Source organism: Diceros bicornis, chromosome 18, assembly GCF_020826845.1.
Source record: "Diceros bicornis minor isolate mBicDic1 chromosome 18, mDicBic1.mat.cur, whole genome shotgun sequence".
Taxonomy (NCBI): Eukaryota; Metazoa; Chordata; class Mammalia; order Perissodactyla; family Rhinocerotidae; genus Diceros; species Diceros bicornis.
Window position 1 is genome coordinate 60,998,211 of NC_080757.1, and position 16,876 is coordinate 61,015,086.

Sequence of the window (16,876 nt, forward strand, 5' to 3'; positions counted from 1 at the left end):
TGATGAATCATCTTACAAATACCTAAGCTCACACAGAGGCGATTCACAAAGAAAACACCAATACCTATAAGAGGCTCCTGGATAGCACGAAGTGAGTGCAGAGAGCAGGGTTCCAAGAGCAGGGCACCTGGGTGGGCGGGAAGGCAGGCAGAACGAGGGTAGGGCTCGTCTGTGGCACAGCCTGTGAGTGTAAACTGTGCGACCTTCTAAGTGTAAATTTGGAAGAATGCATAAAACTCTTGAAATATATGTTATCCTTCAACAAAATAATGTCAGTTCTGAGAATCTGTCCCAAGTGATTTAGAGCACATGCAAAGGGTGAGCTACGGATGGCCCACAAATCACTGTTGGTAAGCGACAGATACTGGGACAAACCTGTGTCCGGCAGAGGAATAGGTCAGTAAAAGATGGCCCTCAGAGAGCCCCGTGCCCTCCACGGCCAGCTCCTTGAAGGCAGGATGCCTCTGGCTGCCCCCAGGCCCCTCTTCTCTGCTGCAGCCACTTGTCAGCTCTTCTCAGCCTCTCACCACTGACCCCACACCTGCCCTTCACGCCAGGAATCCACTCTCCTGGCCCTCCACCTGGGCCAGCCCCCTAAGAGCAGTGTTCCTAAGCTCTAACACCCTCTTCGTCTTCTGAACAATCTCAGCTCCTCTCGTCTACTTCCAGGGCTTCTATGCAGATAACCTTGAAAATGGCATTCTCGGTCCATATTCTCGACTGCCTTCCTGTCCCACCATGTCAAACTTTAAACATCAGGCATCTGAACCACCCCTCCACCCTCCACCCTTGCCTCTGCACTACTATTCACGGCAGTTTACAGCTCCAATACCCACCCATTCACCCAAACCACAAACCTGGTTCCCTTCTGGGTTCCTCCCTGTGACCCTGCCAGGCCTATGGGGCTCTCAGCCCCAGCACACCTTCTTCATCCCCAAAGGCCAAAACACATGTCACCTGGATTACCTTCTCACTGGGCTCCCCAACTCTGTACTCCAGAATTAATTTTCTACAATGGTGACCTCCCTAGACCTCAACCTGGTTTTCAGCTCCCTCCCACTGTGTCTCATATTGTACTTCAGGCCCACCTCACTTCTCTCCTGGCTCAGCCACCAGCATTTGATGCTTGTATTGCTGCAAAAGCCTCCTGCCTCCAGACCACTCTTCATGCCACATCCAGCAAAAATGTTCCAGAACTACCTTCCATCTCTCTTTCCATGTCTTCCCACCACCTACCACACTCATTATAAGCACACTTCAGCTAGACTGAGCCTTGGCCCCCTGGATGCACCTTGCCCTCTGGATGTGTGGCCCCTGGATGAGCTCCCTCCCCACCTGGCTAACTCTCACACTCTTCAGGTCCCGGAGCACCCTGCCACACCACACCAGGACACCTCAGCAGGCACCCAAGGAGGAGGAGGGGACGAAGCGTGACTTGCTCAGCACTGTAGTCTCAAGACCTCAGTGTTAACATCTGGCACAATATTTAAGTCTCGACTGAGTGCAGACCCTGTGGTGACGCCATTATCAACTTATATGCATCTATGCACGCACAGCGGGATGCTGGAAGGACAGGTGAAGGCTGGTGTTGAGGTGTCTATTTTCTTCATATTAATCTATAATTTTTGATTTTCCATAATAAACATACATTGGATTTCATGTTAATAAAAATGTTCTGTACATTAATTTTTAGAAGACTTGCACTCCTGATGCACATGAAACCATGCTGTGATCACATACTCCGAGGTCTTGCTGCCCATTCCCAGTCATCCCCTTGCCCACTGCCTTAGACGTTCGCTTCACAAACCTCTAGTACCTCTGCCTCCTCCTGCCTTACTCTCAGCTGATGACCTGGCTTCCCGTGAGCAAACTGAACTTCCAAGACTCCCACATCGCAGCCCTCCTGCACCTACCCGCCAGCTCGGCAGCCACGTCTGACTCCCGCCTGCTACCACTTGTCTCTAAATGAAAGCCCTAGAACCCTGCTCCCCAGGCAAGAGATGCTCTCTCCTCCTGTCTTCTCAAGGACATCACTCAGCAGTTTTCTCCTTCCTCTTACACCACCAAAAACCCCTCTCCACCAGACCAACACCAGCAGCACACACACGCAAGTCATTTCTCTCACGATTAAAAAAACCCAAACAAGAAAACACCTTAATCCTACTTCCTACACCAGCACTATCCACTGCCCTACCTCCTTTCACAGCAAAACTCCTTCAGAGTTGTCTGCCTGCTGACTCAATTCTTCCCCGTCTCTCCTTAAACCCACGCTAACCAGCCTCTCACCCTCTATGCAAGCTGCTCGTCAGGGCCTCAACGGCCATGTGGTGCCTGTTAACAGCACTCCCATTCTAGACCTAGCAGCACCGTTTAACAAGGAAACTCTTTCTCTGCCTGGCTTCCAGGCTGCCCCCTCACTCCCTGGGTGTGCATGCTCAGTCTCCATTCCGGGCCTCTGCTGTGGCCCACCTGTCCATGTTGGAGGCCCAGGGCTCAGCTGGCCCTTAGTTCTCATCTCTGTTCTCACTCCTTAATGATCTCTTCCAGGCTAATGGCCCCAAACACCACTGAAACACCATGATTCCAAATCCACATCCAGGGTCCACATCACTCTCCTTAGCTGCACCCTCACCTACCCCTGGCCAGGGTGACGATGGAAGCACTGGCACTACGTCCAAAGCTGCACCGATGCGCCACCAGCAGCCCTAATGACAACCAGACACAACTGATGTAGCCATCAGCAGAAGACCAACTAAATACATAAGATTTGGCCACATATTGAATAAATGTACTCATTTATTTTGTATAATTACAATTTTTTAATTTATTAAAAGAACAGAAAAAGAAATGAGAAGGAACTACACTAGATGCAAACAGTGGTTGTCATTAAATATGTCTTTTCATGTCTTTCTGCAGGGATCAAGCATGCTACGATGAACAGGTATAACTCATGCTTTAAATTATAAAGGACACACGGGTCGTATAAAAGCAGTACAGGAAGACAGAGGGCAAAAGTCACCCCTCTACCCCAAATGCCTAGGAGATGACTTGCGGCAAGCGTTGAAACCCTCAGGAAAAGCACCTGGTTTTTTAAAAAAAAAAAAACATGCTGGATATTACACATACAGGTCTTCAAATTCCTTCTTCAGCGTCATGGTATCTTTATGTACCCCTCTCCCCATCTTTACAGGAGGCACTTCCACTGGCTGCATGGTATTTCCCAGGAGAGACAGACCCAAGCTGTAGACAAACACTGCCCTCCTACTGGACCTTCGAACTTTCCATTCCTGTCCTCTGTGTGAATGCACATACAAATGTGTGTACATACACGCATAAACATCTACGTGTGTGTCTTTAAAAAACAAAAAATTGGGAAACACTGTATATACAGGTACATTTTTAAATTTACATCGTGAGTTTTAGCCCATATCTTTAAATAATTTTCAAAGACATGCCTTTAGTGATCACATAATATTCCACCACACAGATATATTATAATTTAATGTCCCATTACTGAACATTTAGATTGCTTCCAATTTTTTTTTTTTTTTTTTTTTTTTGTGAGGAGGACCAGCCCTGAGCTAACATCCAATGCCAATCCTCCTCTTTTTTTTTTTGCTGAGGAAGACTGGCCCTGGGCTAACATCCACGCCCATCTTCCCCCACTTTATATGGGACGCCACCACAGCATGGCCTAACAAGCGGTGCGTCGGTGCGCACCCGGGATCCGAACCGGCGAACCCCGGGCCGCCGCAGCGGAACGTGCGCACTTAACCGCTTGCGCCACCGGGCTGGCCCCTAGATTGCTTCCAATTTTTATCACAGATAATACCATGATGAACAGCCTTAGACAAATAGTGGTACATGTCCTGTTTACAAGGTATATATTTTAAATCTAAATCTAAAGCCCACAGGAGGACTAAAAGGATTACTTAAATGTTTGCTTTCATAGGTCTCTTTGCTCAAATTGATATTTCCTGAAACATATGAGAAATGAATGTCTCAAATCCTACAGGGCTATAAACAATCCTGGGAAGCACTTCTAGCCTGCTCTCACTAATGGGCAAGTAAGCAATCTAAGAAAACAGCAGCGTGATTAAGGAAATAACACATGTCCCATGACAAAAGGGAGCTCACTTCTCAAGTGCAAGAAACTTACAACAAGACAAGGAAATAAAAAGCAAATTTCAACCTGATAAAGGGTATTACAAAAAAAAAAAAAAAAAAAACCCACCGCAAACTCACGGTTAATGATGAAATCTTGAAAGCACTTCCTTTACGATTAAAAACAAGACAAAAGTGCTGGTCACTGGACATTGTTCCAGAAGACCTAGCCAGCATGAGGAGTCAAAAAGAATGGGGAGGGAGAAACAAAATTGTCATTCCTGGATAATAAGCTCATCAGTGTAGAAAACCCAGAAGAATATACATATAAATTAGAGGAACAAATAACAGCAAAGTTGCTGAATGCAAAAATTTACCAGTTTCAGGCCGGCCCTGTGGCTTAGCGGTTGAGTGCGCGCGCTCCACTGCTGGCGGCCCGGGTTCAGATCCCGGACGCGCACTGACGCACCGCTTCTCCGGCCATGCTGAGACCGCGTCCCACATACAGCAACTAGAAGGATGTGCAGCTATGACATACAACTATCTACTGGGGCTTTGGGGGAAAAAATAAATTAAAAAAAAAAAAAAATTTACCAGTTTCAAACAGTAACAGTTTGAAAATGTAATTTTAAAAAGAAGCTGTTTATAATATGTAGAAACTATAAAGCACCTAAGAACAATCTAACAAATGATGGGCAAGAGCATCGTGGAGAAAATCCTAGCTTGAGAGACACTAACGAACATGAAACAAGTGCAGCCCCTCCCCGTGCTCAGAGGAGGCTCAGCACAGAAAAGAGGTCGATGAAACCCTAACAAGACCTGTTTGTTTTGGTGCAACTTGCAAGCTAATTCTAAAATTTATATGAAAGACTAAAGGGCCAAGAACAGTCAAGCTATAACTTACCAGGTATTCAGAATAATTATAAAGTCATAGTGATTAAGAGTATGGCATGGGTGCTACTTGAGGAAAAGTGACCAATGGGACAGCATGGAGTATAGAAACACACCCACTATCATGGAGATGACGGATGACAGAGAAGCACCATAGATCAACAGGGAAAGAAGAGAGTTCTTTTCAATAAATGGTGTTCAGACAGTTCATTATCCATATAGTTAAAAAAAATTAAGAAAGAAGTTTGGCCCCTACCTCACACCATACATTTAAAATAATTTCAGGTGGGGCCAGCCCTGTGGCTTAGCAGCTTACCGACGCACTGCTTCTCCGGCCATGCTGAGGCCGCGTCCCACATACGGCAACTAGAAGGATGCGCAGCTATGACATACAACTATCTACTGGGGCTTTGGGGGAAAAATAAATAAATAAATAAATAAATAAAATTTAAAATAATTCCAGGTGGACTAAGAAGCCAATGTGTAAGACAAAATCATAAACCTTGTAGAAGACAAGAGAACAGACTATCTTTATGATTCAAAATGCCAAACCATAAAGACAAGAGTCACAAAGCTGACTACATGGAAACATAAGCCTCTGCATCAAAAGATACTACAGAGAGAATGAAAAGAGAAGTTGTGCTGAGAGCTGTGACATATCTAACTGACAAAGAGCTAGAATGCAGAATATAGAGAGAACTCCTACAAATCAATAAGAAAAAGACAAAACAACCCCACGAGAAAAAATAGGAAACAGACTTGAACATGTGCTTCATAGGAGATGGGGAGAGCCAATAAACAAACAAAAAGGAGCCCAAGCTCACTTTTAATCAGGTCAGTGCAAGTCACAACTCAATGAAACACCATCGGAAAGTCTGAATGGTGAGTGTGGCGCCTGTACACGGGGCAGAGTCTAATTGTGTACGGCCACTCTGCTCATGGTACAGTGACGTGCTGCAGCTGACGAGAAGTAAAACCACATAGGGGTCTTAGGCAACAGAATGGTAAGTGAACACATAAGTCTCTGAGAGTCAGGAAGAGCAGGATTTATCCTCTATCAAGTGCCGCAACATGCAAAATTAATAGGACGTGGGTTAGGAAAACAAACATATGAGGTAAAACTAGGAAGAAAAGCAAGAAAGTCATGCTTGACACTGAAGATAGTGTCACCTCTTGAGGGGGTAGAAAAGGAGATGGAAGCAGAGAGGAGGGTCCTAGGAGCTTCAGAGGCCACAGGAATGTTCTGGTCCTTAAACTCTGGTGTTTAGTATTACGTGATTTTTATTCCTTAAACGTATTTTATTTTAAAAACTTTGAAAAGAGAAACAGATGGCAGTTTGATTAATCTAAAGTGATGTATTCATTGATATTATGCATGAAAGGGTTTCTTGAGCATGGGCTGGGTTGAGCCAGATGCCCACATTATTGCTAAGTCCCCTGCTAACAGTGCCAGAGAGCCTGGGTGAAGAACCTCAGACATAAACCACACACTGAGCTTTTCAATGAGGACACCCGGCTCTGTCATCACCCACAGTCCAGCAGGCTTTTCTAAAAGGGTTAAATGAAATAGTTGTCCAAAATCTCAGGATGTCAGCCAGCAGGACCACCAGGTCCCAGGTTCTAAAAATCAGTCAAAACATTGATTTTACATTACACAAAACATTGCATTACAAATGCATCTTATAAGATAGGAACTTTTGGGAGAAATAGCTAACCCTCGTATCGATTCCTAGCATGGTGAGATTTGATGTGTAAACACTTAATAATGGTTTAAAACTAACGATCTTCTTTTGGAACAGAATCGAGAGGTCAGAAATAAACCCACACATCTATGGACAGCTAATTTTCAACAAGGGAGCCAAGAACATACAATGGAGAAAGGAAAATCTCTTCAATAAATGGTGTTGGGAAAATTGGACAACCACATGCAAAAGAATCAAAGTACACCATTATCTTACACTGTACACAAAAATTAACTCAAGATGGATTAAAGACTTGAATCTAAGACCTGAAACCATAAAACTTCTAGAAGAAAACACAGGCAGTACGCTCTTCGACATCAGTCTTAGCAGCATATTTTCAAATACCATGTCTGACCACACAAGGGAAACAATAGAAAAAAATAAACAAATGGGACTACATCAAACTAAAAAGCTTCTGCAAAGCAAAGGAAACCATCAACAAAACGAAAAGACAATCTAACAATTGGGAGAAGATATTTGCAAACCATATATCTGATAAGGGCTTAATCTCCAAAATATATAAAGAACTCATACATCTCAACAACAAAAAAACTAACAACTCAATTAAAAAATGGGCAAAAGATCTGAATAGACATTTCTCCAAAGAGGATATACAGATGGCCAACAGGCACATGCAAAGATGTTCAACATCACTAATTATTAGGGAAATGCAAATCAAAACTACAGTGAGATGCCATCTCACACTTGTCAGAATGGCTATAATTAACAAGACAGGAAACAAGTATTGGAGAGGATATGGAGAAAAGGGAACTCGCACACACTGCTGGTGGGAATGCAAACCGATGCAGCCACTACAGAAAATATGGAGGTTCCTCAAAAAATTAAGACTAGAACTACCATTCAGTCCAGCTACTCCACTGCTGGGTATTTATCCAAAGATCATGAAAACACGAATGCGTAAAGATATACGCACCCCTATGTTCATTGCAGCATCATTCACAATAGCCAAGATTTGGAAACAACCTAAGTGCCCATCAATGGACAAATGGATAAAGACAACATGATATATATACACAACGGACTACTACTCAGCCATAAAAAAAGACTGAAATCTTGCCATTTGCAAAAACATGGATGGACCTTGAGGGTATTACGTTAAGCAAAATAAGTCAGAGAGAGAAAGTCAAATACTGTATGATCTCACTCATAAATAGAAGATAAAGACAACAACAACAACAAACACATACAGAGATTAGATTGGTGGTTACCAGAGGGGAAGGGGGTAGGGAGGAGGGCAAAAGAGGTGACTGGACACACGTGTATGGGGATGGATGGTAATTAGTCTTTGGGTGGTGAACATGATGTAATCTACACAGAAATCAAAATATAATGATGTACACCTGAAATTTATATAATGTTATAAACCAGTGATGCCTCAAAAAACACAAAAAAACTAATGATTCTTCAAAGTACTTGATGCACAAACAGGATCTGTCTAAGGGTGAGGTCTGTGCTATCAAACCAGATAATTTTTATTAAACACAACAGGGGGTGGTGGGGGTGAGAATAAGAGTTCCTAAACAAGGGCTTAGGAACTGTTTCCTTACAAGACGGATATGGAGTACCCTTTCCCACTAGCTCCTTTACCCACCCTAAATCAGAGAGGTCGTCCAAGTGAGCTGTCACAGGAAAGCCTTACTTCATCCCTCAATTACAATATGTAGTCGGAAAGGAGCAGACACAGCAGAGCTCCCATCCTTCGTTCCGCAAGCACTCTGGACACACAGTTGACAGGAAAAGCATGCCTGATGCCTTAGGACACAGACTTCTACTTGCTGGTCCAGCTTTTCCAGCAAGGCTTCTGAGTCCCCCGCCCCAATGCTCCCACTGACCCCACAGCCCCTTAAGACTGTGGCAGCAGTGCTAATTCAAAAGCAGAAGTAACAACCTTCATTCCAAAGAGTTGAGGAGGAGACTAACAGCAAGGACAAAACCGCTGCTGTGTAGACAGACCCTTACTCTCTGTTCCTTTCACTCGCACAGGGGTTCTCTCCCCATCACCCTATTAACACAGATACAACAATATAAATGATCCAATTCCAGACACTAATTCAGCCTCTACTTCTGATCTGTGAGGAAGTGAATTCTTCATTACAAGTTAGGTCGTCTCCAGCTTCAAAAGTCACTTCTCAGGACAAGGCCTCAGAGCTCCTCTGCTTCTGGGTGTTCTCCCAGTGGTGTGCCGTGTCCCCTAGATAATATGCTATGCCCATACAACTGAATGTTATTGGCAATAAAAAGAATAAAGTACCACATTACTACAAACATGATAAACCTCGAAGATATTATGCTAAGTGGTGAAAGAAGCCAATCACAAAAGACCACACCTTGTAGGATTCCATCAGGCAAACCTATAGATAGAAAGCTGATTAGTGGTTGCCACTAATCAACTCTAATCTTAGAGTTGAGAGAGATGGGAGGATTGGGGCGTGACAGCTAAGGGATGTGGAGTTTCTTTTTTGAGGGACAAAGATGTTCTAAAATTAGATTGTGGAAATGGCTGTACAACCCCATGAATATACTAAAAACCACTGAATTGTGCACTTTAAATGGGTGAATTGTATGGTATGTGAATTATATCTCGACAAAGCTGTTTAAAAATTTAGACTTGGGCCGGCTCGGTGGCACAAGCGGTTAAGTGCGCGCGCTCCGCTGCGGCGGTCCGGGGTTCGCCGGTTCCGACCCCGGGCGCGCACCGACACACTGCTTGGCGGGCCATGCTGTGGTGGTGTCCCATATAAAGTAGAGGAAGATGGGCACGGATGTTAGTCCAGGGCCAGTCTTCTTCAGCAAAAAAAGAGGAGGAGTGGCAGATGTTAGCACAGGGCTGATCTTCCTCACACACACAAAAAAAATTTAGACTTGGTAGGACTAATAAAAACAATAAAACAATGACTACAAGTGCATGCATCGATTTAAAAAACTGCTGAAAGAATCAAATCATTTTAAAGAAATTAGATGATCAAATTTTGACCTGGATATCTTGGACATGGTATAATGGCCACAAGAGATAATACTCAACAACAGATGCTACAATTAGTAAAATTTGGTATAATTAAAAATGTTCACGAGCTGGCCCAATGGTGTAGTGGTTAATTAAGTTCGGCATGCTCCACTTCAGCAGCCTGGGTTCGCAGGTTCAGATCCGGAGCACAGACCTGCACCACTTGTCAGTCTTGCTGTGGCGGCGTCCCACATACAAACAGAGGAAGACTGGCACAGATGTTAGCTCAGGGCTAATCTTCCTCAAGCAAAAAAAAAGGAAGATTGGTAACAGATGTTAGCACAGGGCAAATCTTCCTCAGCAAAAAAAAAAAAAAAAATGCAGCTTCATTAGTGATCGAAGAAGTACATGTTTAAACATCAAGACACTACTTGACAACAGCAAGTGCTGGCAAGGATGTGGAGAAACAGGAACTCTCATCACCTGTGGTACCTAGTCAAACAGAACACCCCGAATGCCACCTCCTAGCAATTCCACACCTTCTTACACACTGGCCTCCAGGATGCAGAGAAGCTCGCACAATGTGCACCAGGTTTCAGAGACTAGAGTTGACAGCAGAGCTACTAACAGAAGCAGAAACCTACAGACTAGCAGCACGTCCACCAGAAGCAGAATGAGCTGGCCTGCAGTGTGTCCTACACACAGTGAAGATGAACGCCTTCCAGCTCTATATAACCACACGGATGCAGCTCAAAACCAATACGAGGAACATGAGGGAAGGTCACAGAAGAAATAATATCATATGTGGCCCCATTTAAAGACAGTCCAAAATGGCATATGAAGATACAAATACGTGGTAAAAATAACAAGAAAAGCAAAGGAATGATGAACACCATCAGGGAGGGGCTCCCAAGGGCTTCTCTGATGCTGGTGATATGCTCTTTCTTAAGGATGAAGACACGTGTGTTTTATTATTCTTATTTACCTGTTTTATTGACTCTTCTATATGTAGACTATTTCACAATAGAAACAATTTAAAAATGGATCATGATGAATTAAACCTTTACAAAATATGCCTGGAAAGAAACTCATTCTAATGAAAATAAACTTCAATACAACAAAAAGGAAAAAGAAAAAAATTACACCATGGTGAAAAATCATCAAGGAATTAAACTGATTTAAATGGCATACACTCTAGAGAATAAATTTTCTTGACAGAAGTCATCAATATTGGTATCAATTATTTAAAATTATTTTCTTCATAAACACAGTGTCTAAATATACTTGGAGTAAAAGAATCTCTCATCATTGTGGACACTTGTTTGTTTAAGAAAAGAATGTCAGAGACACTAACTACGGTACCAGAATGAGTTCTATTCTGCAAGTACTGCCTTCAAGCCTCTCTCAGCAAGTTATTTTAGAACACGCACTCCTGGGAATGAAAACATCTGGAAAGGGAATCAATTCCAAAGCTTTGTGCTTAACTAGAAAGAATCAGCAGAGACCATAGAAAGAGAGAAAGCTTTGGGCCAGGTTTCATGTGGGGTGTTTGGCTCACCAAATAGGATTCTTCACCCATTCTAGAATTCTTCATTTGTTAGGCAACTAAAACATTCAAACTGAGTGTTATAATTTTAAACTGTTTACAGGGACATGAGGCCCTCACAGCAGTGTGCTGGCAGCCCAGACTGCCATCAGACCAGCCTCCACCTGTGCCTCTCCCATTTGCCGTGCCTCTCCTGTTTGCCATGCCTCTCCCGTTTGCCGAGCCTCTCCCGTTTGCCGAGCCTCTCCCGTTTGCCGAGCCTCTCCTGTTTGCCGGCTGCGCTAACCTCTCTGAGCCTCTATTTCTTCAACTGGAAAATGGGGAGGATGGTAATGAAGCTAATAACAATAACAATCTTAGCACAACCTAACCCCATGGCTGCCATGAGGACTAGAAGAAATACCTATAAAGTTCCTAGAAAGCATGCAGCACATTGAAAGCCAGCAATTATAATTCCTGTGGGTCCCATGGTAGAGTTATAGGCAAACCAGGGCCATATTACTAGAATGAAAGTAAGTTCTTTCTTAGTTATCAAAGAACTGCAAGGAAAATTCAAGAACAGAAACATGATCAGGAACAATAAAATATTTTAAAAGTGGGCAAGAATAATAAAAAGATATCTGGAATTCCCCTTAACAGGATTCAAGAGGTCATGGCAGGTCAATGCTGCCACAAACAACAAGAGAAAAATACATTATAAAACCTGTATTTTTAAAGTTATTAGGTGTGGAAGCAACAAAGATTAATGAAGATTAAATGGACTAAACTCCAAAGGGGGGGAAACTGTTCAGAGGTTAGCAGCCTGCCCCCGGGGGGTATCTGCTGATGCTGGACTGAAGACCTGCATTTGGCTGGGTCACGCAGAGCCACTGGTGGGAAAAAAGAGAGCAGCAATGCTTTTAGCAGGTGGTAGGGTAGGCTGAGCTATAAAACTGGAGGTCAGGGGGGCCACAAGTGTAAGCCCAGTTCCCCCACAAGATACTGTTCAACTGTGAGATGTGTGGGAGGCTGCACACCTAAAGGGGAGGTTAACAGCCTCTGCAATCTCACAGTACTCAGGCCACAAAGACCCACCAACAGAAGGGGCCTGGAAACAAAACGGGCAAGCAATGAAAACCTGGAAGAGTGATCAGTGACACTAAGACTGAAAGCCCTCTCCTGCCTGAGAGGCTAGGTGCTGAGAGGCTGAGAATTCAGACTCTGCCCCTGGCAGAAGGCCACTGCTGGGAAAACAGACTCCAGCAGATACTCTGGCTTTCACACAGGGCTGGAGTGACAGCACTTGAGACACAGGGCCTTCAAACACACAGCTATTCTCTCCCTCAAGATAATGCAAAATTTGTGAAGTGTACGGGGTGGGATGTCCAGATGTTTAAACTGCATGAGGCAGCAGCCAAGCTGAAAACATCTTAAGGACGAGACTGAATCTCCCACAGTCTTTCAGGGCCAAGAAGACAAAGATTTAAGTCAGGCTGTCCTCTTACAAAGGGTTTGCCAGGCTCTCATGTGGAAACTCTGGAGGACTACACTATATGAAAAAGCAAGAATCAGCAATAGACTCAGTCTTACCCAAATGCAAGTCAGATCTGACCCAGCTAAGCACTACTTCGATGGAAGCGGACAGCCCACCACCCTGTTTCCCCACTGGAGGAAAGGGAAGCCCTCTCTGGTGGAAAGGCCCTCTGGGCTCTATGGTTTTTTAATATACTATGACCAGCACACAACAAAAACTTACCAAACACATGAAGAGGAAAGACAGACAATCCAAAGATGAAACAGACAACAGCTGCAAACCCACAGATGATAAAAATGTTGGACACAAGGACCTTAAAATAACATGATTACAATCCACTATTAAGAGGAAAAAAATCAACCAATCAAAACTCACCCAGAAATTACAGACGGAATTAGAAAAAGCATTACAACAGTCATTATAACTGTATCCCACATGTTCAAACAGTTAAGTTGAAACATGGGAAACACAAAAATGTCAAATTAAACTTTTAACAATGAAAACTACAATGTCGGAGATGAACAATATACTAGATAGGATTAACAGCAGATTAGACATTACCCAAGTAACAGTGAATAAACTTGAAGACATAACAATAGAAACTATCCAAAGTGAAATACAGAAAAAAAAAAACCAGACTAAAATAAAACGAACAGAGCATCAAGGAGCTATGGGATGACTTCAAGCAGCCAAACGCACATGTGATTCAAGTCGCTGGAGGAGAGGGAGCAATAAAATAAACTGAATGGCTGTCAAAGGCAGAATTCTAAAAACGGTCCTGAAATATTTCCTGCCCTCCTCCCCAGGACTGTGAATATGATGAGAAATCATGCCCATGAATATGGTCCCTTGCATGGCAAAGGGGATTTAGCAAGTATAATTAGGTTACTAATCAACTGACCTCAGAATCGGGAGATGACCTTGGATCATCTGAATGGGCCTAATCACATGACATGAGCCCTTTCAAGGGTTGTGCTGGCAGCAGAAGCAGAAGTCAGAGAGAGACGCTCCTGCGGGTCTCAAGGAAGAAGCAATAAACTGCCATGCTGAACGGCCAGAGGACCAGGCACCAAGGAACCAAGTGCTGCCAATACCTTGCACCTCAGACAAAATCAAAGTCCCAGCCAACACGACTGCGGCCTGGACAGACCCTGAGCAGAGCACACAGCTGAGCTTTGCCTACTCCTGACCACAGAGCTGTGAGATGATAAACGAGTGTTGTTTTACAGCCACCAAGTCTACAGCAATTTGTTATGGCAGCAACAGAAAATGAATACAATAGCCAAAAAATAACACTACCAACCCACAGACCCAAAAAGCTCCACAAACCCCAGACACAGGATACACGAGGAAAACTACCCAGGCACATCATGATCAAATTGCTAAAAACCAGTGATAAAGAAAGGATCTAAAAAGCAGCCAGTGGGAAAAGTCACATTATGGACAGAGGAACATATGAGGGTGACAGCTAACTTCCTGTTGGAAAACACTGCAAGTGAGACGACAGTGGAGAAAACCTGGCAAGCTAGAATTCTTTACACAGTGAAAATATCCTTCAAAACGAACACAAAATACTGTTAGACATACAAAAGCTGCCCTGCACTATAAAAAATAGTGAAGGAATCCTCCAGACAGTAGAATGCTGCCAGACGGAAACCCAGGTCTGCCCAGACTGGGGACCAGAAGGTGCCTTGATTATGACCAGGACCAACTCCCGAGCTGAGGATGAGAATCACGTCTCCAGTCCTACAGGGAAGCACCAAACTCCTACATGTTCAAACAGGACAACATTTTTCAATACAAACAGTTTTTATAGCTTTCATAAGAAAGAAAGATTTAGAAGTAGACAATTATATCTAAATTGTTAGCTTAGCCTAATTACTGACCACAGAGCTCCATTTTTCACTCCTGGTGAGGCCCTCACATATACCAATCTTCTCATTTTTAGAAACTGAAATTGTGTGTTGCAATGGTTTGATTTGGAGTTACATATCCCAAACCCAGTGCATGTTATTTCCACTTCTGGTTATAAGCCCTAACATCATAAATGCCTTAGTAGCTAATAATAAGCCCCAGAAATGTTATGGAATGCCTTTACCCACAAGCTAGGCTCTAGACAACCACAGCTGATAAACAGCTAATATGACCACAATGTACCAAAATTAGTAAAGTCCAAGACAGGTCAGTGTTCACACTGTTCTCCATCTATTTAATTCTTTTTTGTACCATCATATTTTTACCTTATAAAACACATCAGGCACATACTGCTCGCTGCTGGACTCCTTGGCGTAGCCGAGCTCAGGGGCGTCCTTGCACGGCAGCAGGCACTCATCACGGACCAGCGCCATGCACTGATTAGACACCTGGTACCCTTCAAAGTGGACCTGATTGTCGGGACCACCTGCAAGAGAGAGACCTTCAATGAGAATCCACCAAAGGATATTCAAAACAAGTCCATATCTGTTACTCTTCACTTCGGACCAACAGAACAAACAAACTCTCAAGAGTTTGTCTTGGGTAAGAATTCAAAAATGTTTGATGACAATTTTATGAGTAGCTTGAGCACAAGGCCTTGAATGCAGGGCATGGAGACGCCGCTGCAGCTCCTCAAACAAGTCACAACAATTACATGTTCTCTCAAAACTGAGAAACAAGATTGTTCAACATTCTCAAATATCTGCCCAAACCTAGGCTTAGTGTCATCAAGTACTTGGGCTTTTGGTTTTTAATTACACCAGCGGTGTGAACAACAGATAGAACCCTGCATTTCAGCAAACTTCTGTTCTTCAGTGAATGGGGGGAGACAGGGGGATGAATTCATCCGGAGGCAGGGAGAGGTATGGGAGCGGATGGGAGAAGAACGAGACAGAAACCATTTTCAGCAAAAACAATGCTAGTACTTCTCTACCTTACGGAAACCTGTACAGCCACCGCATTTAGTCGTTTAGTCACCATGTTCAGGAGTCGTAGATGCCGCCACAGGAGTCGTGGGCAGCACAGGGACCCCTAGCCCAGGTCTCCTCACTGACAATCCCACACATACTGCTTTCACTGCCCCGTGCATCACCCTCCACATCTTTCACTCTTTACCTCTCTCTCAAACCCACTCCATAAAAACCTCCAATCTGACTTACAATTAAGGGCAAGAGTAGTGCAAAAAGCTGCTGAGAGGGAATGATCTGGTCAAGTTAAACAGAGCAGGAACCTGGCTGAAACAAGAACAACCTGAAGCGAGAAGGACAGGCCCCGGTGTGAAAGGTGGGTCCCGAGCCTTTGGAAGAGGTAAGACCAGACTATGCAGATGGCGAACTCCACTCACCACAGATACTCGTGTTTCCAGAATCCAGGTTACACTCTGACAACTCTAACATCCGTTATTTTTTATGGCTTTGGAGAATTAAAAAAAAAAACCCTCAATATCTCTATTTTAGCTTCTTTGACAAAAACAGAATAAGTTACTGATCAGGGAACAGAAATTTTGCCTGTCTGGCTTTCAAAGATTTACCAGAAACCAGACCTGATGGCCAAGCAATCAGATAATGTGAAGGACAGGGGCAGAGCCAGCCTCCGGAGGGAGAAGCCATGGGCCTACGTCTGCTCGACTCTGCACACGGGAGGCCAACAGCAGCTGGCTTCCAAATGCTGAGTCAAACTGGGCTCCAAAGGCCCACTCGACAATCAAGTCTAGCACCTTCTCTCTGGCCCTCACTCACACACGCGGGAGAGGTGGCCAAGCCTGGGCAATGACCACTCATTAACACTGAGGAGGCAAACACGGGGCACTTCACCCTCTGGTGTGTTCCGTGATATGAACGTCAACCACAGTGAGCATGCTGGTTTAGAAGCAGCAGAGGTGAAGGCTGTGGAGGAGTGTGGAGGAGCCGCCCGTGGTGTGCGCGCCTGGCCACTGTTCTACTTTGGGCACTGTAAACCTGCACTGGTTTTTAGATTGATCATTAAAGTGTGATAGGTCATCAGAGAAAGAGAAACCTGGCCGTAGAGAACCAAAGAAAAATAGAAAGCAGTATATGTAAAATTGAAGCCTGTTAAAAAAAGCAAAATTAGTCCATATGGATAGTCTCCAAAGACAGATTCACTGAGAAGTGCAAGCTCCA

The 16,876-nt window shown here is 44.0% G+C and overlaps 1 protein-coding gene across 4 annotated transcripts in view; it reads right to left on the minus strand.

Moving 5' to 3' along the window:
* The window catches only part of NPLOC4 (NPL4 homolog, ubiquitin recognition factor), a 66,992-nt gene that overhangs the window by 16,707 nt on the left and 33,409 nt on the right, over nucleotides 1-16,876 (minus strand). For all 4 annotated transcript variants that reach the window (XM_058561865.1, XM_058561864.1, XM_058561863.1 and 1 more), the window contains one exon: nucleotides 15,002-15,162. In XM_058561865.1, coding sequence (XP_058417848.1) covers nucleotides 15,002-15,162 — 161 coding nt within the window. The remainder of the gene's footprint in view (nucleotides 1-15,001; nucleotides 15,163-16,876) is intronic.